At 44.7% G+C, this 23,736-nt stretch overlaps 1 protein-coding gene across 1 annotated transcript in view; it reads left to right on the plus strand.

Annotated features, from left to right (window-relative positions):
- EIF3H (eukaryotic translation initiation factor 3 subunit H) overlaps positions 1–23,736 on the plus strand; it is a 153,135-nt gene that overhangs the window by 127,802 nt on the left and 1,597 nt on the right. Inside the window, exons 6-7 of the mRNA XM_066578525.1 lie at positions 10,408–10,528; positions 20,278–20,410. Coding sequence (XP_066434622.1) covers positions 10,408–10,528; positions 20,278–20,410 — 254 coding nt within the window. The remainder of the gene's footprint in view (positions 1–10,407; positions 10,529–20,277; positions 20,411–23,736) is intronic.

Raw genomic sequence — 23,736 nt, forward strand, 5'->3', positions numbered from 1 at the left:
GGATGTATATAGCTGTCAGGAAGGGTTAACGTCCATTAGTATTTGTACGGTTCCCTGCACACCACCGCGCGGTACAGTCTCCTTCTAATGTCTGTCGCCGGGAACATTTTATCACCCAACATATTTGTGAGCAAGCTCGTAATGTACCGCAATCAGCGAGCGTTTCAGTCTCCATCATTTCCTGGACATGTTCCCGCCTTATCACACAGCCTTCTAAACATCACCTTGTTATTATTTTTTATTGCGCTCCCTCGGCCGTGGGACTCGGGGCCGAGCTTTACCCTCCGAATAACGGCCGGCGTCCCTGACAGCCACAGATGTGTTTCCTGATTCATGAAGCTTTTATACACTAAACTCAACAAGGGGGGATAAAGCGATGACCGTGCGGTTCAGCTCAGGGCAGCGCCGCTCACATTTATTACTTTGTAGTGGTAGCAAACAATTTCGCAGCCTGCCAAAGACATTTTGCCATTTTCAGATCTCCCGAAATCAAATTCCACACAATGCATACATTGAATTAAGTACTTGTTATTCCGCCGCGTCGGACAGACACGCTATATATCATCTCATTGGCTCAGGAAAAATGTCAGATGGCTGCTTTTTTTTTTTTTTGCGAATGTATAAAACCTCCGGTGAAGGTGGGGCGTTAGGCCAGGCGTAACACTTCAGCTGATCCGGTAACATTATAAAACGGGGTAATAGAATGTCATGATACACACTATAAAGCTTTCCCGTCTGGGTATGTGTTCCTGGGTAATGCATAACGTATGCTGCTTCTATGTACACATTGATGGGTCGGGTTACCGCAATCGCTTTTTATGCTTTTCATTAAAATATCAAAAATGTATTTTTTTTTGTATTTTTTGTATTTTTTTTGTCTATTATTCCATTAAGCCCAGCAGCTGGAGGGTTAAGCGCCCGCCGTAAATTCCCCACAGACGTTAACTACACACAAATTCATCTCGCCACTTTTCCTAAAGCCCCTCGCCCTCCCCCTGGGGCGGCAGGTTTTATTGACGGTGTTCACACATCGGCTCTCCCCTAACAACATTTCTTGTTGCTGCCGACCGGCAACTGTTTTATGTAAGTGGGGTTAGCGCTGTTAAAGTAACGACCCGCTCTGACAGGATATTTATGATCATTAAATAAAAGTGCTCACGACCCGGGACCGTTCTGCTGGCCACCGCCGACAAGTTATAAATCAAGCCGGAGGGCGCCGTTCGCACGTGCAGGGCTTGTTTATATGTTTAATTATTATTGTTTGTTCATTTTTTTTTTATTATTTTTTTTAATTTTATGATTTCGTGTTTCATTACTTTGTTTTGCGCTCGTAATATATTTTATTTCACTTCTATTACAGCTGCACGTCAGCATCTGGATTCCTGTAGGATTCTGGAGGGTCGGCCACGGAAAAGTAGCCCGGCACCGCAAACGTGTAATAATAAAAAAAAAAAAAAAAACGGCTAAAAGAATCAGTATTTGTTGCCCATTTCAACCAATCGTAGAGCAGCTTTCGTAAGAGATTCTAGCTGTACTGTGAGACAGATTTTCCTTTTAGACAGGTTGTATAGGAGTGCGGTGCCGGGCTACGGTCTGAACGATAATCGTTTACTTTTTGATGGCCATTTTAGTCCGACATAACAATCATCGTTGGCTCATTCACTTATCGTTCAGTTCAAGCAGCGCTCAGTCAGTCGTCCTCATTCACTATTACTGTGGCTCTGAATGTTTTCTTGTTTCAGTGAGCTAATGATGTGTCTGCCTATCTAAACAGGCTGCCCCAAGCAGACGAGCGGAAGACCCTTTTACATGGGCCGTCAGTATTTAGGACGAGTGCTGACGTCACCGCTAAGGTGGTCGCCGCTCGTGTAGAGCATTCACACAGAGTCTTGCTGCTGGATCGCTGGCTTCTCGTCCGCGCTTCACCTCCTATGGGAAGCGCTGAGCGGGGGGCATTTACATGGAACGACAAGCCAGCGAGCTAACGAGGTTTTTTTTAAAGCTGACTGAAAAAGTCAGCTTAAACACCGCTAACGACAAGTTAGCAATTTTTTTTTGCATTCACACGTAATGATTATCGCTCAAATTTGTTTGGACGAATTTTGACCGCTAATCATTACGTGTAAATGGACCTTAACTCTGATGTAGTTCACTCACTCATTCAAATGATAATCGCGTGGCGTAAAAGGACTCTTAGGGTGGTTTCACATCTGCGCTCGGGTTCCACTTTCCTGGGCTGTTCAGGGAACAGGAAAGAGTCGTCGCTGTGGCTGAACAGCATCGGACGGATCCCATTGTCACGCTTTGCACAGAGGTGTACACTTGCTCGGTGCGCACCTCTCACTTAACACTTTCCAATCCACTGTCTGACGTCTAAAGACATTATGATTTAAGGCTGTACAGCTCCGATGTTGAAAGACGTCCGGGGTTCTCTTACTGTATATTACCAGCCTCTCTGCTGTCGGAGCCTCTCTAACGTGTCACCTCATGCAGTACCGGCTTTAGCCAGCAGATAGCGTGGTTGTATAATGGCAGAAAGAGTAAGCCCCCTAGGAAAACCAGGATACAAATTGGATTGGAAAGGGTTAATGATCATTGATTCCTGAAAACGCATAAATACGTGCGAGTCATCTTCAACTGAACAGTCCCTCCTGGTCTTCGAAAGAACATTCGCTGCTATTATGTATGGCTGCTTTTGGCGCAGCATGACACCGCAGCGGCAAGTGTTCACTCGAAGACCATTCGTACTTATTTATGTGCGTTCAGCGGACTTGTTAACCAATGAGCGTGCGGTTGGGAAGGGTTGACATACCAAATCCATGCCCGCCCGGGACCCTCACACCCCGTAGTTGATGAGCGATTATTTCGGCACATATATATACTTCTAACAATTCTTTCAGTGGAAGAATCTGCATCAGAATCTCCACATTTGGCGGTCTTCTCCCTCGCCATGTGGACTTGACTTGCATGTTCTGCTTGCGAAACATACATGTTAAAAAGGAAACTTAAAGGGATACTCCCAAGATTGACTTTAATCACCTTTCCATAGGATGGGTAATAAAAGTCTGATCTGTGGAGGTCTCGCTGCTGAGACCCCCACCAATCCAGAGAATGGGGACCCCTTGTTGCCTCTCCCTCCTCATTACACCCCCACGGTAAGCAGGACATTGGTTGTGCAACTCCGTTCATTTTCATTGTGACTACTGGAGATGGCCAAGCGCTTGTATTTGACGGTTTCTGTCAGCCACAAAGCAATAAATGGCGCGGTACTGCACGTGCTCAGCTGCTGCTCCATTCACAGTCCATGGCATTGTTGGGGTGTATGGCGGGGAGCATGGATCCCGTTCATAGGATGATGGAGAGGTGATGGTTAGTCTTGGGAATACCCCCTGGCCATTTTAAAAAGTTTTTCACAACTTAAATATTGATTTCCCCACCCCACCCCCATAGCTCTGGAAAACTGTTTTAATTGATGCATGGATCGTAGACTGACTATGGGCAGTTCAGATGTGGCGCACATACCGTGCATCAATTCCACAGCAAACTATGGGTACAATGTATGGGGGGGAAAATGGGTGTAAAAGCAAAATCGCTCTTTCTATAATGCATGCAGATTTGCGGAATCGCCTTTAATTTGCGACAAGATCTGTATTGGTCTATTTCCTCACTCGCCCTGAGAGTTAAATGTCAAGTTAGCCTCTGCTATGTCTGCGCCTCTTCGTGTCTGCGGCGTTGTTAATGCGTCTTTTCAGTACGTTGCAGGCATGCTGAGTTTTCGGATTTCTTCTTTACTTTGGGAGTCGTCTCGTGTCTTTAATGTCCGCTGTTGTGCCTCGTTCAGGTTTCCCTTTATTAAACCCGCGGCGTGTCAATCAGCGGCGTCCCTTATATAGGAGCAACGGGGGCGTATCGCACCATTGAGATCTATGGAAAGAAAATAAAAAGGGCCTGTACACTTGGACCGTACTTATCAGTTACTTCATGTCTCGCACCACATCTGTTTTAGTTATCTGTTTCCAGGCCTCGGTTTCCGTGGCGACGGAAGCAAACACAGCGTTACCACAAAGTTCTAACAATAACTCCCTGTTCCACGGCCGGAGTCCCAGAGTTTCATATAAAATCCGCTCATGCAGCTCGTTTTCTTTCGGAGTGTTAGCGTCGTAAAAGAGAGGGGGGAAATGGTGATCTATGGCTGCGGTACGTGAGGGGGCTGCTGGCTCCTCGCGCCGGCCTCGCAGATTGTCCCTTGTCACACTTGTTCCCGACAGACACCTCTATGAGGTAAATGTTAGATGGAGGATAGGAAACGGGCTGGAATATTCAGGTGGCGGCAAGATGGGGGAAGCTGACCCCACTCGGGCGCCAGATTCTGGTTTACCTCAGATCTTACCTGTGCGCCCGTGCTGCCGTCACGCCAACAGGGGCCTCGTCTGTCCCTCTTATAGTCTCCTTAATGATTTCATTCGCCTGGTTTGCGATTGGCGAATCTGAGAATCCTACACCTCTCTGGGACATGTCTGTTTTAGTGAATGTGTGTCCACCGGAAATAATAATGCTGGAGTTTTGCTATTCCTCTGTTGTACCTCCTGGAAATGTGTGAAGAAATTCACAACTGGGTACCCCTGCCTAGTAGAATGTGTTCCTGCTCGGTCTGAGGCTAGGTCCACACTTGCATTAAAAAAAAGAAAAAAAAAAGTTATTTTTAGCTATTGTGTTGTCACAGTCAATAATATGGGACCGTGTGCGGTCTGTGTTATAGTCCATAATATGGGACCGTGTACGGTCTGGGTTATAGTCCATAATATGGGACCGTGTACGGTCTGGGTTATAGTCCATAATATGGGACCGTGTACGGTCTGGGTTATAGTCCATAATATGGGACCGTGTACGGTCTGGGTTATAGTCCATAATATGGGACCGTGTACGGTCTGGGTTATAGTCCATAATATGGGACCGTGTACGGTCTGGGTTATAGTCCATAATATGGGACCGTGTACGGTCTGGGTTATAGTCCATAATATGGGACCGTGTGCGGTCTGGGTTATAGTCCATAATATGGGACCGTGTGCGGTCTGGGTTATAGTCCATAATATGGGACCGTGTACGGTCTGGGTTATAGTCCATAATATGGGACCGTGTACGGTCTGGGTTATAGTCCATAATATGGGACCGTGTATGGTCTGGGTTATAGTCCATAATATGGGACCGTGTACGGTCTGGGTTATAGTCCATAATATGGGACCGTGTACGGTCTGGGTTATAGTCCATAATATGGGACCGTGTACGGTCTGGGTTATAGTCCATAATATGGGACCGTGTGCGGTCTGGGTTATAGTCCATAATATGGGACCGTGTGCGGTCTGGGTTATATATAGTCCATAATATGGGACCGTGTGCGGTCTGGGTTATAGTCCATAATATGGGACCGTGTACGGTCTGGGTTATAGTCCATAATATGGGACCGTGTATGGTCTGGGTTATAGTCCATAATATGGGACCGTGTACGGTCTGTGTTATAGTCCATAATATGGGACCGTGTGCGGTCTGGGTTATAGTCCATAATATGGGACCGTGTACGGTCTGGGTTATAGTCCATAATATGGGACCGTGTACGGTCTGGGTTATAGTCCATAATATGGGACCGTGTACGGTCTGGGTTATAGTCCATAATATGGGACCGTGTACGGTCTGGGTTATAGTCCATAATATGGGACCGTGTATGGTCTGGGTTTTTTGTCTTTTTTTTAAACTGACTTTACACAGATGGCAAAAAAAAGCCGGCGTGCCGCAGGTTTATCACGGTCAACATCTGATAAGACTATCTCCATCTATAATAATATTTATATAGCGGCAACATATTCCACAGCGCTTACAAGACGGGGAACAGAAACCAAACCACGGCTACATGTAGTAATCAGTTGGAGACAGTAGGGGTGAGGGGCTCCAGCGAGCTTACATAGTACAGATAATGGGGGGATATAGACTGATACAGAAGGGGTCCGCATGTCCTATGGGCAGTATTTGCTGCGGGATCCGGAGGCGAACGTCCGCTCCAGATCCCACAGTTCAAATACGCCCGTGTGCAGCGGGCCTAAAGATGCCCCTGACTTAATTAGAACAGAGCGGACCACTCCTCGTCTTTGAAGACTGTCGGGCATCAGCCAGTCTTTAAGGCCCCCCGGTCTGTACGTTGCCTCATGTACGCCTGCGTTATCGGTTTTCTGCGATATTAGTTTTCTCTACATTAACGTCCTGAAAATAATCATTTATTATACAATTATTGTAATTGTGTTTTTGGTTTTGTGGTGGTTTTTTCTTTCATTGCTCATCTGCATTTATAATGTAAACCCCTCATATATTGCAAAAAAACGCTGTACGTAATGGGGGGAAATAAAGGCCATTTTTGGATTCGGCACCTTAAAAAACACCAAATGTACCTAAAATATCCCATGCAGCTGACCTGTGTAATGGGACTGGACACACGGACTTGGCAGTTAGCGAGCGCGATGTTACATCCATTACCGTATAGAGGCACAGATACCGAGGGAGGGGAGTCCCTTAATAACAAATACATTTTTCCACTTGCAGCACATCATTAAATGTTTCTGTAGGTCCCAGTAGTCCCTCCTCTTGGCCGCTCCGTCCCATTGTCCCACTCTTGGCTATTATATTGTAGACCTGCTTGGACGGGCTCCTGTGTTGGCTCCCAGAAGCATCTGTTTGGCTCGCTGTGTCCGCCCTGTATATTACGAGGCTCGCAGCTGTGTGCTGAGCTCTATAGGATGGGGGAGTGTTGGATACATCATGGGAACCTCGTGGATCGTCCCCAAGTCTGCGGCTCGCTGCAGCAGTGGGAATGGAAGCCGCAGTGTTCAGTACAGGAGTAGCATTGTCTTAAGTGGATGGTAACAAGACATGCGGAGTACCAGACAGTCCATGGACAACACCGACCCTTCTTGAATTTCATTAACCCCTTAAGGATGGTCCCCATTTTCAATTCCACTGCCCCCCCCCCCCCCCAATTCACTTACAGATATATTTTTACTTTTTCATTGATAGACGTTTGGGGCCTTTTTTGGTCTGACAAGTTGTATTTTTCAATGTTACTATTTAATGTACTGGGAAACTTCCCAAGGGCAGTGAAATGAAGGAAAAAATGCAGTTTCCCCATATTTGGGGGCTAGTGTTTTTATAGCATGCACACTGTGACAGAGATGACCCAATAAAGTTATTCTTTGGGTCAGTGCGATTTATGTTTAACCAAATTTAGGTTTTTGTTTATTTTCTTGTACTACTTAAAAAAAAAAGTGTTTTTTAAGGGAAATGTTGCCACCATCTTCTGATCACCATAACGGTTTTGTGTGGGATTGTGTGAAGGCCCGTCGTCTTGTGGGACTACCCGTGGTTTCTATTAGTACCGCTTTGTAGTACATGTGAGTTTTTGATCAGTTTGTAAAAGAAAAAAACATTTTTTTTGAAGACTGGGTTAGCAAAGAAGCAGAATTATGGTGTTTCTCTTACTTTTTCCTTTAGCAGTATTTAAAGGGTTAACAGCATCGGTCGGCGTGATCACTGATTGTGGTTCTTGCGCCAAGGTGACAGTTGGCACCCGCCGTGTATGGAGCTGGCTGTACTCCCAGACCTGCTCCATGCAGACCTTATAACTGGCTGGCGTACATGTATACCCTTTTACTGTTACGGGGTTAAACACCCATAAAAGGTTTTTTTTCTTTTTTCCTCTACAAAGAAAACACTCTATACACAGAATATGGATAATTGTCTGATCGATTGAGCTCCAACCATAAGGGCGGACAGGGGTCCAGAGCGTCCCCCAATGGAGGGAGTAATGGTTGAGCATGTGCACTGGCGCTTCATTTATTTTAATGGGGCTGCTGCTAGCCAATCGCTTGAATTGGAACATGCTTAATCACCAATCCATTCAGTAAGGGCACCTCGGTACCCCTGTTCTCCTAATCAGTGGGGGTCTTGGTGCTCAGGCCCCCACCCATCAGACAATCTGTGGGTAGGGGATAACTTGTTCTTGGAAGAAGCCCTCTTATAAAGGAAGCTTCTATGAGGTTGGGATGGGGGAGGAAGCATTGTTCACGTTATGTCTGAATTGGCCCCATTTACTGAAAAGGGGTGTCCATGCTTACACTCCCACGATTGGGCATGATGACAAGTCTGGGGCCCTTTTCCCTAATTAATGGGACCGGTGCATGATACTCGCTGGCTGTCGGATAGTTGCATGCTGTTGTGTCTCTCCTTACCGGATGTAAGATCAGGCTAGAGGGTGTATGGCCAACCTCTAAGAGGATGTTCAAATCCCTTTTGGGGGATTCTGTCACCCTGTTTCATTGGAACAGAATAAAGGAATCCCAGCCGGGGAAGGATCCATCGAGGATGCAGTCATCGAGCAATGCAATAATGAATGTGACAAAAGTGAAAACCTATACATAAAGGTACCGCTACACAGGACGACTACCGGCTGTATAATCGCTCGAAAGGGCAGATGCAAGCAATAGTCTTCAGTCTAGACCCGGCTACAGAGAGGGTGAGGAGCAATACATCACTCGCTGGTCGTTTTATTTCCGCTTACCAATAAATGATGTAGAAGCAAACGAGCAACTGTCGTTTGTACGTTTCAACGGCTTTTCTGAACGACTATCTGAATGATTTGCTCCGTGTAAAGATGCCTTAACCCCTTAGTGACTGCCCATCTGCCTATTGACCACGGTTACTAATAGGTTTTATTCTATTGCAGCGCCTTTTTACAGTTGACAGCCCAGCATCTGCTCTAACAGGGACCCGAGAAACCTCTGATCCTGCTGTTTAACCCTTTAGATGTCAGTGCGACCGCAGCATTTAATAGGCTGACAGATGGCGGGGGCTCCCTTTGTCACACATTGGACTCCACAATTATGGGGTCCTAATCGGTTGCCATGGCACCTGGAGGCTTAAAGATGACCTCCTGGTCTGCCATGCACAGTGGTCTATGTGGCTCAGTATTCATCAGCAATATAATACACCGCTATACTGAAGTATAGCGGTGTATTACAAGAATCATCAAAAATAGAGATATTCAGTTCCTATAGTGGGGCAAATATAAAAGAAAGTGTATAAGTAAAAAATCACGAATCTGATATCGCCGCGTTCGTGCTGATCCAGAGGAAAAAAGTGAAATACATTACTTAATCTGTGCAGTGCACGCAGTAAAAAAAAAATGGTGAAAATGGCTAATTTTATAGATCTTGTCTTACAAATATTGGAATAAAAAACAATTGAAAGTCATGTTGATTACCAAATCGTACCGATAAAAAGTAAAATTTGTCCTGCAAAAACAAAAAACCTCAAACAGCACAGTAGACGGAAAAAATATTTATTTTTTTTTTGCGCATCATTTCTTCGAATGAAATGCGCAAAAAAAAAAAAAAAAGTGAAAAAGTAGCAAGATAGTAAACCATATAGATTTGGTATTGTTGTAATCTTACTGACTTGCAGAATTGATGTAATCTGTTTATACCGCTCGGTATAGCATACACCATACAAAGAAATGAATACAGAGGAAAAAGGGCTAAAATTGCAGGTTTTGTTAACCTTGCTTCTGTAGAAAAAAAAAAATGATCAAAATGTTCAGGACCCAAATATGGGATAAAGGAAGACTAAAAGAGCTGTGTTGATGGAAAAATGCGAACGTTACGGCTCTTGGAGTGTACAAAATTGGCAAAATATAAAGAAACTGTATATCAAAATTGTGCATTGGTCATTAGGACACAAAAGGGGTTAAGAAAACTACGTCTCCCAAAATGAACCGCTGTCCCGATTCAGCATCGAACACTGACTCCGCCCACAAGGCCCTTGAGTGTAGTGCTGCGGAATGGCTTATGTTGAAGGCTTTCCACCCAGTAATGCTCCTTGGCTTTCCGCCTTTATTAAGCAGCGTTGCCTCTTCATTTGTGTCGCAGCTGATGCGGTTTTATCTTGAATGCTTGTTTACACCATATGTCTGAGGGCCGGACTAGACAGCAAGTGTTCGGGGGCTTTCATGTTCAGAGTCTCTTCACTTTCCTTTGTATAGTCAGCTGCAGTGAAGTGCTCTTCGCTGTCTCCTTAGCGTGTTCAGTGACACCATCACATATAGTGCCACCGTTTCCTGCAATCAAATGCTCAAGAGGTGGACTGTGTAATCACTACAGACACAACAAAGGTCCAATGAACTATTAACACGGTAACTGTATTTGCCATTTCAATTGCTTTACAATGGTTTTGTTGCATTTAGAGATTAGCTTTTCAATGGCATAAGATAACCTATTGCAGAAAGTTATCAGTCAAGCTGAACTTTGCCACATCTGTAGGTGTCCGCTGAGTTCTTCTGAATCCTAACGCTTGTCCTATTTCCCTGTGCAGTAATCATCTGGAGAAGAGTCTTCAGCTCCTTATGGACCGAGTGGATGAAATGAGCCAGGACATTGTGAAGTACAACACATACCTGAGGAACGCCAGCAAGCAGCAGCAACAAAAACATCAGGTAGGTACCTGACCGTGCTCCAGTAGAATACCCATGCTCAGAAGCAAGAGCAGTGACCTCAGTATAAAATTATAGCTAGGTGAACTTTTTATCCACTATAGAAGTGCTGATGGATAATTGTATGCTCGTCGCATTTAAATCACATTGCATCCATTCCTATAGGTTTCACCTCTCTACAACACTTTCCTGCCATTGGCTTCAGAAACTGCATGAAAACTGCACCAAGCTGCACTCTCTAGAGACACTTCGCAGTTTTTTGTAACATACCTGCTAACAGATTCCTCAGTTTGTGCTGGGGTTTCCCGCTGTGAGAAGGAGACATCCATTCCTGTATGTTTTACCCCCCTCTTTATGACACTTTACTGGCATTGGCTTCTAAAATTTCGCCAATCTGCACTCTCTAGAGAGACTTGGCTGTTGCTTGTAACTGATAGATTCCTCAGTTTGTGCTGGGGTTTCCCGCTGTGTAAAGGCATCCATTCCTATATGTTTCCCCTCTCTTTATGACACTTTGCTGGCATTGGCTTCAGAAACTGCATCAAAACTTCGCCAAGCTGCACTCTCTAGAGAGACTTGGCAGTTGCCCGTATCTCACCTGCTGATGGTTTCCTCAGTTTATGCTGGGGTTTCCCGCTGTGAGAGGGGAAGCTTTCTGCATTCAGTGTGTGGACACAGATGTCTATAACTAAGGTTTTCATTTACCAGTAATTTATTTACTATATTTAGATAGGCTAGAAGAGAATAACCTCACATCAGATGCATTTGACATTTTCTTCTATTTTCTGGTAACTGTTTGTGTTTGTAACTTTTTAACAACTTTATTGCTAGGGCATTTTTGACCTTTAACCCTTTCTAATCCACTGTCTTCAATCTGAAGACATTCTTATTGAAGGCTGTACAGCTCCGATGTCAGAAGACGTCCGGCAGGGTATTCTTACTGTGTATTACTGGCTGCTCTGTTGTCAGGGGCCTCTCCAGCATGTCACATACCACTGTACTAGCTCTCTAGACTGCAGGTGGCGCCATTGTATGATGACAGAAAGAAAGCCCCCTAGGAAACCCTGAATCCAAAATTGGATTGCAAGGGGTTAATATGTACGCATTATTTTTATTTTACTTTTTTTTTTTTTTTTTTAAGTACAGTATATGCAGGCAGGACTAATCTTTTCTTTCGCATCAGAGACAGCCCCTTTAAAAGTATGGCCTACAAGACGATTAGCACATTGCCCCAGATTCCACCCCCCATAACCTTTGGCAAATGGAATCAGTAGACAGCCCCTTTTAAGATTCTAGATATTAAAGGGGTTTTCTAGTTGTCATGTCAAACCTTAAACGCCCATCACTTAGTGCTGTTAGGGCCCCTTAATACTGAAGATTACCTCTCACAGGTTGTGCAGTCGTTCCATCAGTCTCCTGATCGACCTTGTGATCAATGGGTTTTGCTTACTACTTTAACACTTCACCCAGCAATCTTTGATAGTGGCGCTGGCGCATGTACAGTAGCAGCGACAATCTGCGCATTCGCGTCTCAATGAGAATGGACGAGAAAATCCATCGTCCTGAATGTGCCGTTCCGAGTCATGGAAGGAAACTGTGCTCCGAACGGAATGGTGTGTCACCGGACGAAGAATCAGGTGAAGTGGCATCGCGTAACTGGGCGCCTGAACACGAGAATCACTTGGTATTGCCATGGAAATAATAATTATCGTTCGCCTGGACTGGCAAGTGGGTGTGCAGAATAGCCTAGAGTGAAAAACTTACCGGAAAACCCCCTAAAGGGCTCGTTCACATCAGCGTTTTGATTTCCTTTTTGAACAGATCCTTTTTTTTTTTGCTTTGACGAATTTGTTAGAAACTTTGTGTTTCTTTTAACCAGTATTTGTTTTGTTTTTGTTCAGTTTGCACCCGTTTTTAACCGATCTGTTTTGTATTCTTGTCTTTCTAACCTGCACATGCTCATTTAAAAACCGATCGGTTAAAGGGACATCACAACCGTGTTCAGTTCCATCACCTATTGACTGTAACGTACAAGTAGGAGTGCTTTCTGTTTTCGGTTTTGTTCGCAGGAACAATAACGCAGCAGTCTGCACTATAATTTTCACTTCGAAAACACAAAGCGAACAGAATTGACCTGAGTATAACTGAAGCTCAGGAATCAGCGGGATTTCAAAACGGATCAATTTTTCTCCATTTTGCAGCTCCTTTGATGGAAATGCAGAATGGAAATCAAAACCTGTGATGTGAACGAGCCCTGACATAAGCGTGAACTAAAACTATCCATTTGAGTTCTCCCTTTTGACATGGGGGTGTCTATGTGCTAAGCTACCGTTGTTAAAGCAGAAGATGCTGCTCTTCGCCCACATTAGTGAACTGACTTGGGTCCGCTGAGGTCCAGAAGCGGTCTCCTACCAGTAACCCAGTGATCGTGACTTATTGATCGCTGTAGGTCATACCACTAGCAGCACGTTTTAGCAAGTGTAATAAACCAATGAATATTCTCATTGAAAGATTTTAATATGTCGATTATAGTATGAGAAGGATCGGACAACATTACTTAGGTTATTCTGTAACCTGAGAAGGGCCTAGCATCATTAGCTAGGTTATACTGTAGTGTTAGAGGGTCTGGCATCTTTACTCAGGTTATACTGTAGCACGAGAGGGGTCTGACATTACTTCTCATGCAGCCTATCTGACATCATTACTCAGGTTATACTGTAGCACGAGAGGGGTCTGACATTACTTCTCATGCAGCCTATCTGACATCATTACTTAGGTTATACTGTAGCACGAGAGGGGTCTGACGTTACTTCTCATGTAGCAGCATAACCTATCTGACATCATTACTCAGGTTATACTGTAGCATGAGAAGCGTATGGCGACATTACTCAGGTGATACTGTAGCCCGAGAAGGATGTAACGTCATAACTCAGGTTACACTGTAGTATAAGAAGGGTCTGGCATTGTTATTCCAGTTACACCATAGTGTGAGAAGGGTCTGATAACATTACTCAGGTGATACTGTAGCTTGAGAAGGATATGGCCTCATTACTCGGGTTATATTGTAGCCCTAGAAGGGTCTGACAGCGTTACTCGGGTTATATTGTAGCGTGAGAAGGGTCAGACATTGTTACTTGGGTTATACTGTAGCGTGAGAAGGGTCTGACATTGTTACTCGGGTTATATTGTAGCGTTAGAAGGGTCTGACATTGTTACTTGGGTCATATTGTAGCATGAGAAGGGTCTGACATTGTTACTCAGGTCATATTGTAGCGTGAGAAGGGTCTGACATTATTCCTCGGTTATATTGTAGCGTGAGAAGGGTCTGACAGCGTTACTCGGGTTATATTGTAGTGTGAGAAGGGTCTGACAGCGTTACTCGGGTTTTATTGTAGTGTGAGAAGGGTCTGACATTGTTACTCGGGTTATATTGTAGCGTGAGAAGGGTCTGACATTGTTACTCGGGTTATATTGTAGCGTTAGAAGGGTCTGACATTGTTACTCGGGTTATATTGTAGCGTTAGAAGGGTCTGACATTGTTACTCGGGTTATATTGTAGCGTTAGAAGGGTCTGACATTGTTACTCAGGTCATATTGTAGCGTGAAAAGGGTCTGACATTATTCCTCGGGTTATATTGTAGCGTGAGAAGGGTCTGACATCGTTACTCGGGTTATATTGTAGCCTGAGAAGGGTCTGACATCGTTACTCGAGTTATATTGTAGCCTGAGAAGGGTCTGACAGCGTTACTCGGGTTATATTGTAGCGTGAGAAGGGTCAGACATTGTTACTTGGGTTATACTGTAGCCTGAGAAAGGTCTGACATTGTTACTCGGGTTATATTGTAGCCTGGGAAGGGTCTGACATTGTTATTTGGGTTATACTGTAGCCTGAGAAAGGTCTGACATTGTTACCCGGGTTATACTGTAGCCTGAGAAGGTTCTGACATTGGTATTCGGGTTATACTGTAGCCTGGGAAGGGTCTGACATTGTTACTCGGGTTACATTATAGCCTGAGAAGGGTCTGACATTGTTACTCGGGTTATATTGTAGCCTGAAAAGGGTCTGACATTGTTACTCGGGTTATATTGTAGCCTGAGAAGGGTCTGACATTGTTACTCGGGTTATACTGTAGCCTGAGAAGGGTCTGACATTGTTACTCGGGTTATACTGTAGCCTGAGAAGGTTCTGGTGACATTACTCAGGTTATATAAGGTTACTGGTCGGACCTTATGTCGGTTAGATGGTGTCAGGTGGAGTTATGTGCGCTCCACGTTTGCTGGTCTGGAGACCTGTTCTTCACCAGAGGTCCCGTCTTCCTCGCTCCTTCTTTATGATCACTTCTTCCCCTCATCTCCTATGTGGAATAATGAAACAATCCTGCCAGAAGTACATAAACTATTTTTTAGGATTTGTTTCTGGAAAACAACAACCTCTTTAAAGGCACTTTGGAGACGAGCGGAACCACAGTCATTAAATATGTTTACAACGTTATCTCTCGCAGAATATCACTCAGAAGAATAGAATTTTATCGTATGAAACCAGAGGAGAAGGTTCATCCATGCAGACTTCATTTATTCCTAATTGCTCCGGTTCTGGTTTATTACAACGTGCTTAATATCTCCAACATCAATCAGCCAAATTCTCGTTTCTTCCGGGGAAGTTTATTCCAATAGAAATCTTGTGTTCTGTTGTAAATGTCATTTATACAAGTGATGGCCGCCTTGTTTCATGGTCTAAATACCAACCGTAAACACCTCCTATCCGGCACTGATTGCATCGCTCTAATGGCCGAGCGGCGAAACCTTTATAGTTCTTACTAATTGTTCCTGTAATGTATGTGTCTTTATATTTGATTTATGCTTCCGAGCAGTGAGCTTAATATTTACTTAATCTCCTTAAAGGGGTTTTCCAGGAAAATACTATTGATGACGTATCCTCAGGATAAGTCATCAATAGTTGATCAGCTCCGGTCTGCCGTTCGGGACCCCAACTGATCGGGCACACACTGTCAGGGCCGCAGTGCACAAGGCTCAGGGCAGAAGCTGTTGCTCTGACCCGGATGTAGTGGTCGGCACTTGTAACTGCAGGTGCAGCTCTCATTTATTTTAATAAGAGCTGTGCCTGCAGTTGCAGAGAGGGGACAGCAGCTTCTGCTATGACCCCTGTGTATTGCGGTGTTGACAGTGGGCACCCAATCTGCTTATTGTTCCCAAGCGGCGGAACCCAATCCATTTACTTTTCATGACCGATCCTTAGGATAGATCAGCCAATAGTATTTTCCTGGAAAACCCGTTTAGAGGTTTATAGCACATCCCATAATGGGTGTATAATGGCAGAAATAATGTTGGCCACATAAGTCGAAGAGCTGTCGGCAAACTTCAACTGCTCCCATAATTCACTGGGGAGTGACAAGTAAGCTGCTGCCAAATCATGTGGCAGCTGCTTATTTCCAGCAGCAACAAAGGATCGGGCATATTAAAAATTCAACATGGCCGATTCTGCATCAACATCTGCTGTCAGGGGCTTTGGAAGACTTGCAAAGATTAGGTGGTTGATCAATCCAGATCAGTCAATTTAAAGGAGTATTCCCACTTCGGATGTTATCTTCTGTGCACAGGATAGGGAATAACTTGCCGATTGGTGGAGGCCCAACTGCTGGGATCCCCATCAATCCAGAAAAATTGCCCCGGCCGCATTAGCAAGTTATCCTCTATAATGTAGATGGGGGATAACGTGCCAAGATGAGAATAATGTAGTAGTAAGATGCCATGGAGATTTAACCACTAGGACCCCAACCCGTCCGGAAAATAAAGGGTCGGCATGGCTAGTTTAGTAAAGCAGCCACTTCAGTTTTCCCCTACAGTTGTGCCCTTCAGCGTCAAGTGGAAAACTTAAGGGTCTGCAGTGCCAGTTAATTCTGAGGATCGGTGGGGTGCTGGACAGACAGACCTTCACTATTCACAAAGTGATATCTCCTAGGGATATGTCATCATTTTTATGCTAGTGATCCTTTTTTCATTTCCCTGTTTACATTAAAGAAAAGATATATGGGGACCTTCTAAATCTCCTGCGACAGATGATGCCTTTGGGGTGGGTGTCCAACTGCTGGGACTCTCACCAATCTTGAGAACAGGCATGTCATGCATCCACAAATGAAAGGAGAGGTGGTTGCACATGCTCTGCGCTTCTGCTGCATTCATTTTAATTGGACAGGTGGAATACAGTTAGCCAAGCAGAATCCCAGGTGATGGACCCCCCCCCCCCCCCCAGTCTGCTGGTTATTCCCTATCTTGTGGATAGGGGATAACTTGTATTAGTGGAACAACCCCTTTTGAAAACAGCTAGAAGTGTGACAACCCCTTTAGCGGCTTTGTACATTGCAGAGTGGCCAGGGTTGCTATTGCATGCAGAGTCCCATTCCCTGCAATAGGATTCAGCCTGCAGTACTAACCCTGGCCACTGCGCAATGTACGGAGTAGTCTGAAAATGGCTAGAAGTGGGACTTTTGGTATGATGGTGTAGGTCTGTAGGAGATTTGCTCGGTAAGAGTTTGCTAAGTTGCTTCCTTTTAGATTGAATGCATTGGAACATCAAAGAGGTATTCCCATTGCAGGCAGTCATCTCCTATCCACAGGATCAGAAATAACTTACTAATCAGCTGGGGCCTCCACCAATCCTCAGATTTCAGCCCCAAAGTGTGTACAAAGGAGTCAATGCATGTCTCCACTCCATCCACTTCAGTGGAAGCGCTGGAGATAGCTGAGCTTAAGCTCAGCTATCTCCGACAGTCCCATTGAAGTGAATGTAGTGCATGCGCTGCCTAAACTTCGCAATGGATTTGAGCTGATGTCTCAGGATCAGTGGGGGTCCCAGCGATCAGATCGCCTCTGATTAGCAACTCATGGGAATACCCCTTAATAATAATAATACACAAGTATTCTCACCCTCTAGTTGGCTACATGCTGCGTGTTGTCCATCGGACGTCTAGATGATGAAGCAGTTCTGTGTTGTGACTACGCCCCCCCCCTCCCCCTCCTCAGTGCCCGTCCTTCCTTCACATCCCCGCGTGTATTCTCTGTAACGGAGTTCTTTAGCATTAAATAACATCCATATTATCAGATGATAAATTCTATATTGTGTAATGTTCCATCTGCGACACAGTAATATACAGAGCATCAATACCCCGCGCATCAGCGGCCAGGTGCGGGGTCCCACGGCTCGTCATACCGCCAATTTCTGCGTCCTAATGCCTGTCACAGCCACGTCCGCTCCCTGCAATAATGCCTGTATCGTCCGTCGGCGAGCAGCAAATAATAAGCAGCATTTATAGGAGCCTGCGAAGCACAGCCGAGCGCAATCCCTCCAGGAGCAGCCGGGAAAGTAAATTTAAATCATTATTGAAGGTAATTAAAAGATCAAACTTAATTTTGCGAGAGGTGAAGAACCTGTTTTACTGCTCTGTTAGCTGGGAGATGTAATGCAGACGCTGTTATTACCTGTTACTGCCGGCTGTAAGCCTCCCAGTGCCCAGGCGCCGGCCGTTCTGATGGGGGTTGGGGTTTTCTGTAAAATTATCTGTCAGAATTCTAATATAAGATCTCTATTTATTTTTTATTTTTTATTTTTTTTTTACTTCCGAGTCAGCCAGTATTGGCGTCCATTACAGTGCCTGCAGGACTTGACGCTTGCCAGATAGGGATAAGGCTGGCTAAGCTATCATGGTAGCCATATTGGATCCTAGTGGACTTTTCCAGGTAGAAGATAACTTAAAGCGACCCTCCGTTCCTAGACAAAGATGGCCGCACGGCTTCTCTGACTACCTGCTGCACATGGTGGGTCAGCATTCATTGCTAGTTTGATTGGCTACTTTGATTGGCCATGGCTGCTCACATCGGCACTGGCCAATCATGTAGTGACTGACTACCAGTGCATACGAATACACCTTGCATCAAGTAGTCAGAGAAGCAGGAATGAAAGGTCACTTTAAAGGGTTTTTTGGTTTGTATTTTTGTTATATATTATGTATAGTAAATATATATATATATATATATATATATATATATATATATATATATATATATATATATATATATATATATATATATATATATATATATATATATATATATATATATATAATTTTTTTTATTTATTTTTTTAACCTACCCGATATGTAAAGACAGACAGTTTTCTCCCTTTTAGAGGAGAGGTAAAGGGATTGTCCATGACCCATTTATGTCATTAACACTACCCCCTGGACAAAATTCTGTCTCAGGATTGAGGGGGTGGGTTATATTAACTGTACTTGTTCTTCTCTGCCGCCCATGTGATCCACTGGTTCCTGGCCCCCGTTTTCAGCTGCCCAAGATGGCTGCAGCAATTTTCTAACTAATGTACATTGTGTACTGATCATTGATTGGCCAATGCTGAGAGCAGGTATGCGTTCTGGCCAATCAGAGAGCAGGTATATATTGTATTAGTAGTCTAATACTGCAGAGATTAGTTAGTGCTAAGATTGTGTCAGCCATCTTAACCGGCTGAAAATGGGACCTGGACCAGAAGAGAACCACCACTGATCAGATTCTTGGTCACTAATCCTGAAGATGGGTGATTAAAGTCAGTTTTGTTCTAACCCCTTTAAGACTGTCTAGTGTACGTTGCACTAACTACTTGGCAGTGTTAGTAAACCGGCTCCAATGGCGTTCATAGACATACGGATGCCCCTGGTACTGCCGCTCAGTCCTATTGTTGCTGTGTTTATATAAACCGTGACGGAGCCATAGTCCCGGCCCCTCTCTTCTGTAGACTGGGGTGAGGAGCCCACTGATTGATCCTATGGAGAGCTCATGTTGTAAAAGTCCTAGGGTCCCAAAATGTCCTCTGCAGTTTTTCTGGTGGGTTTTAGATCGTATTGGCGAGCAAATTGTACCACTGCCGAAAGAGGTCTGTTCTGATCACAGACTGGGCCATGCACGTTTAGGTCAATAGAGGCGTAAAGAGCGCAGATCAACGCTAGGGAGACCACTTAATCGTTGAATGAATCGGGCTGCAATACCAATATTACCCCCCCCCCCCCCCCCCCCACCCATCTCTTCATCCCTTCACCACCAATCTCATACCTTTCACTTTGAGAGGCTTTCCAAGAATAGAAAGTGGATCTGACCGGGCTGGTATATCAGGGGTTCAAGAGTGAAGTCCTCAAGTGATCCGCTATCATTGGTGTGAGAAGGCACTATTGCTTGAGCATAACGGAGGGGGGGGGGCCCCTATAATGGTGCATATGGACAGAAGGTGATCTAAAGACCACCCCTACGGGACCTGTTTGAGGTGAACATGAGGACTGCACGTTGCTTACCACTATTTGCACCCCTGATGCCCCCCGTTACACTGGGCAGCCGTGCTTAACCTGACCAGTTTTGGAAACCTCACACATGGTTGACCTACATGTTTGCATTTCACGATAACGCGTCCATCACGCCTAGACTGCGCTATAATGGAGATGTCTGCTCATATTTTGCTGTTGATTATGTTTTAATAAGAACGAGAATTAAAACGATGACATGTCTTAATGCAGCATGATCCACCGCTACGGTAGGTAATTCCCAGGGCCGATGGCTCCCGTCACAGCAATGTCGGAGCGGAGCGTCACACCCGTACTAAAGATTGAAGGATGCTCGGAGCCCCAGGCGATGTGCTGCACTGATGGATACGTTAATTTTGCGTATAATCCATGTCATTTATTTCCTTCCAGTACATTCAAAGGCGTCAGCAAGAAAACATTCAGCGACAGAGCCGTGGAGAGCCATCTCTGCCTGAAGAAGATGTTAGTAAGCTGTTTAAGCCGCCTGTTCCTCCACCCAGAATGGACTCTCTTCTCATTTCAGGTAATGGTCGCTCCCATATATGATAGACTAATAGGTACATTTGGTTCTAGATGGCCATGGCAGGTAAGTAATGAAGGAACACCATGATGAAGGATGAATCCCAAATCTTTCACAACTGGTTGTACTAAACTGCTTTACCATATGTTCCATCAATCGGGGTCCTCAATAGGGACTAATCTACATGATCTTATCAAAAGTAGTATTTATTTCCATATGTTAACACTTAGTGGGGCTCCTTTGGCCCTAATGACATCAGATACTCTCTGTGATGTACTTTCTACAGTCGCTTAGTTTTTAGTTCTCCTAAAAAATAAGGGGGGCCCCAAAAAGTGATTTCTTGCTCAGTGCCCGGTTGGCTGCCGTGTGTACGTGGGACGATTATCGCCGAAATTAGCTTTTTCCAGCGATAACTTGCGTGATAATCGCCCCGTGTGTAGATACCAGTACCTTACAAACAGCTGTACAATTCATGTCTCTTGTTGAGCACACTGAGTAATCATCCACAGTAGACAGAAAAAGTAAGTGAACCCTTGACTTTAATAACCTGTAAAACCTATTGAGCAGCAATATCAACACTAAGCATTTTACTGTAGCTGTAAATAAGATTTGCACAACATTGGAAAGGAATCTTGCACCATTCCTCCTTGTAATTGTGCTTCAGGTAATCAATATTTCTGGGATGCTTTTGCATGCACAGCCCCTCTTCAAGCCATGCCACAGCATATCAAAACGTTTGGAGAGTACCTGCACTTTGAGTCTGCAGCGCTAGTGCTCCCTCTGCAATTTTCGGCTTTTCCCTGAAATTGAAGGCTGCCTCCTATAGTACTATATAAGAGCTATATGGGGCAATCTTCAGCTGCCGGGAGTAGCCGATAAGTGCCGGCGGAGCACGAGCGCTGCAGACAAAGTGTAGGTACTCTTAAAGGTCAGGACTCTGGCTTGGCCATTCTAAAACCTATTACCATAAGTGTGACTTGGATAATAATCCGATCACATTCTATTAGTTATCAAAGCCAGGCCATTCCAAAGGGTTAATTTCCTTGCAACGGTGTCTCTGTACTGTTGGAGTCCCCGCCGCAGTTGTGTCGCGTTCATTTCTCCGTCTGATTGTCGCCCTCCAGAGAGCGAATCCCCCAGCCCATCCACTCCTCCGCTCCTTCCTGGCCGAGGTTGAGGGTCTTCTGCTTCTCCGTAATTACAGCCTAATTACACGTAATGGTTAAGGAAAGCATGCAGGGTCACTCGAATATACAAAGCAAATTAGATTTAATGCGTTAACCCCCTTGAATCAACCAATTTTCTTCATCAAGTAGTTTCCTCCTCCCTGCAGTTCTTGTGGCTGCATACAGGGGGCATCACTGATACATGTATAATTGCACACGATGCTCTGTGAGACCCCAGATTAATTTTCTACTACCACCGGCAGGTTTTATGGGTAAATAAAGACCATTTGTTCAGCTTCTGATAAATAAAGCTCCGGATTGCCACTACAGAGGATGTCTTAGCTGCGTGTTTATAAGGGATAGCAAAAGAAAAAAAATCTCAATTATGCTTTCGTTGCTTTTCACGCACCTCTGAGACCCCGGGATACATTGTGAGTGAAATCAATTATTGTGCTGTAATTACATTGTGTATTTACATTCTAGACACTGGTAAAGCACATATCGTGCCGGGGCAGCCCACCTATCACTGTACGAGGACAAACGACGGCTTGTTAATACATTGTGTGGGCAAGGAGAGAACCGGGGGCAAACGGGAAGGATTGGGCAACCTTCCAAAGCATAGATTGTAGGTTTGCTAAACTAGTCACATTGCTGTAGAGAAGCCCTTGTACAGTGAATGGACACTTTGTTAGACAGACCAGTCTAGTAGGCCGTTGGACCTTTTTTGAGCTTCAGAACCGCAGCAATGTATCGTGGTATAGACTCCACTAGATGATGAAATTGTTTCGCAGGAATATCGGCCCTTGCGGACAGCAAACCTCTTAGATGGAGGTGCTGCCATGTTCTGACCAGCTGACAGGAAAGGGTCATCAGTTCATGCTGCTTGTGGCAAATTCTGGCCTCCCATCAGCACGGTGCAACAGAATAATAAGTGGCCATTCAGTGTATACAGGGTGGAGTCAAAAAGGCTGATCCAGCGCTAGCTCTCAATACCGGTCTGTATATTGAAATTACAGTAGGGCACTCTGAATAGCAAGGCTACATCATGGAATGGCGCACGGTCTCTTGTGGACCCTGGGAACCTGGATTTCAATTTTGAGTTATGGTCTCGGTAAAAGAGAGAGCATAAAACCCAATTGGAAAGTTGAAGAGTAGCATGTGAGAAGCAGAAGGTTGCTTTCCGTGTCTATGTCCCTACGGGACCACCGCTATGACGAAAGTAAAGAAGACATACTGGAAGTGGCCTCCTTCTGCTACAATACATGCATGAAGCCATCGTTGATTCTGTGGTTATTCCAACAACTCAACACAGATCGGTACCTGACTCTCTTGCAGATGGTGATGGACGACTTCATGGATGATCTGCCCCATCGTAGCAGGAGGCAGCCACTTCCAGTACACTTTTTTACTCCATTTGTACGGACCTTGCTCTGCATGGCACATTCGTTCTGGTTCTCTTGTAGCAATGCTACTATGGGTAGTGCTGCGCTATTGCCAGATTAAAAAGCCGCACTTCTACATGACAGCCTTATTCTTCATTTAAAGTAGGGCAAGCCTACATTGGACTTATCCTACAGAGATCGACTGATGTGAATGAAGGCAACAGTACACAAAGGATCCCCATGTAGACCTCCAGTGCAGTTTGCCATTTGCTTGCCAGATGCAGCCATTATGGGTTGTACAATGTACACCTTGGTGAATTGGCTAGAGAATGTTCTTCAGATATAGGTTTGACTGTCATATGGTATCTCCATTCTGTGGGTTCACATTGCTGGTATGGAGCCGGCTTTCATACCCAGATAACTGCCATTTCTCCTACAGTCGTGCCACGAACATATTAATCATTTTCTATGCCCATGTGAAATCAAAGACGTTCCAGACACCTAGTTATTCTTCATAAATCTGGACAAAGCAACGTCTCATATCCTGCAGAGTTAGAAATTGGAACCTAATTTGCTTTCCTGCTAAAATGACAAGTTTCTGAAGCCGGAGGGAAAAAATACAAAGACTCCTATTCAAAAAGTATTCTCCTTCGTGACATCATCCCAAATGTATATATACAAATGGCTGGTAATTGCTAGCAACTGTGCCCATTAAGAGAAAAACGGACCTCATTGTCCTGACTTCACATGTACGAAAAGATTACATGATGTCACAGGCTCA

Source organism: Eleutherodactylus coqui, chromosome 9 (assembly GCF_035609145.1).
Source record: "Eleutherodactylus coqui strain aEleCoq1 chromosome 9, aEleCoq1.hap1, whole genome shotgun sequence".
In the NCBI taxonomy this organism is placed as follows: Eukaryota; Metazoa; Chordata; class Amphibia; order Anura; family Eleutherodactylidae; genus Eleutherodactylus; species Eleutherodactylus coqui.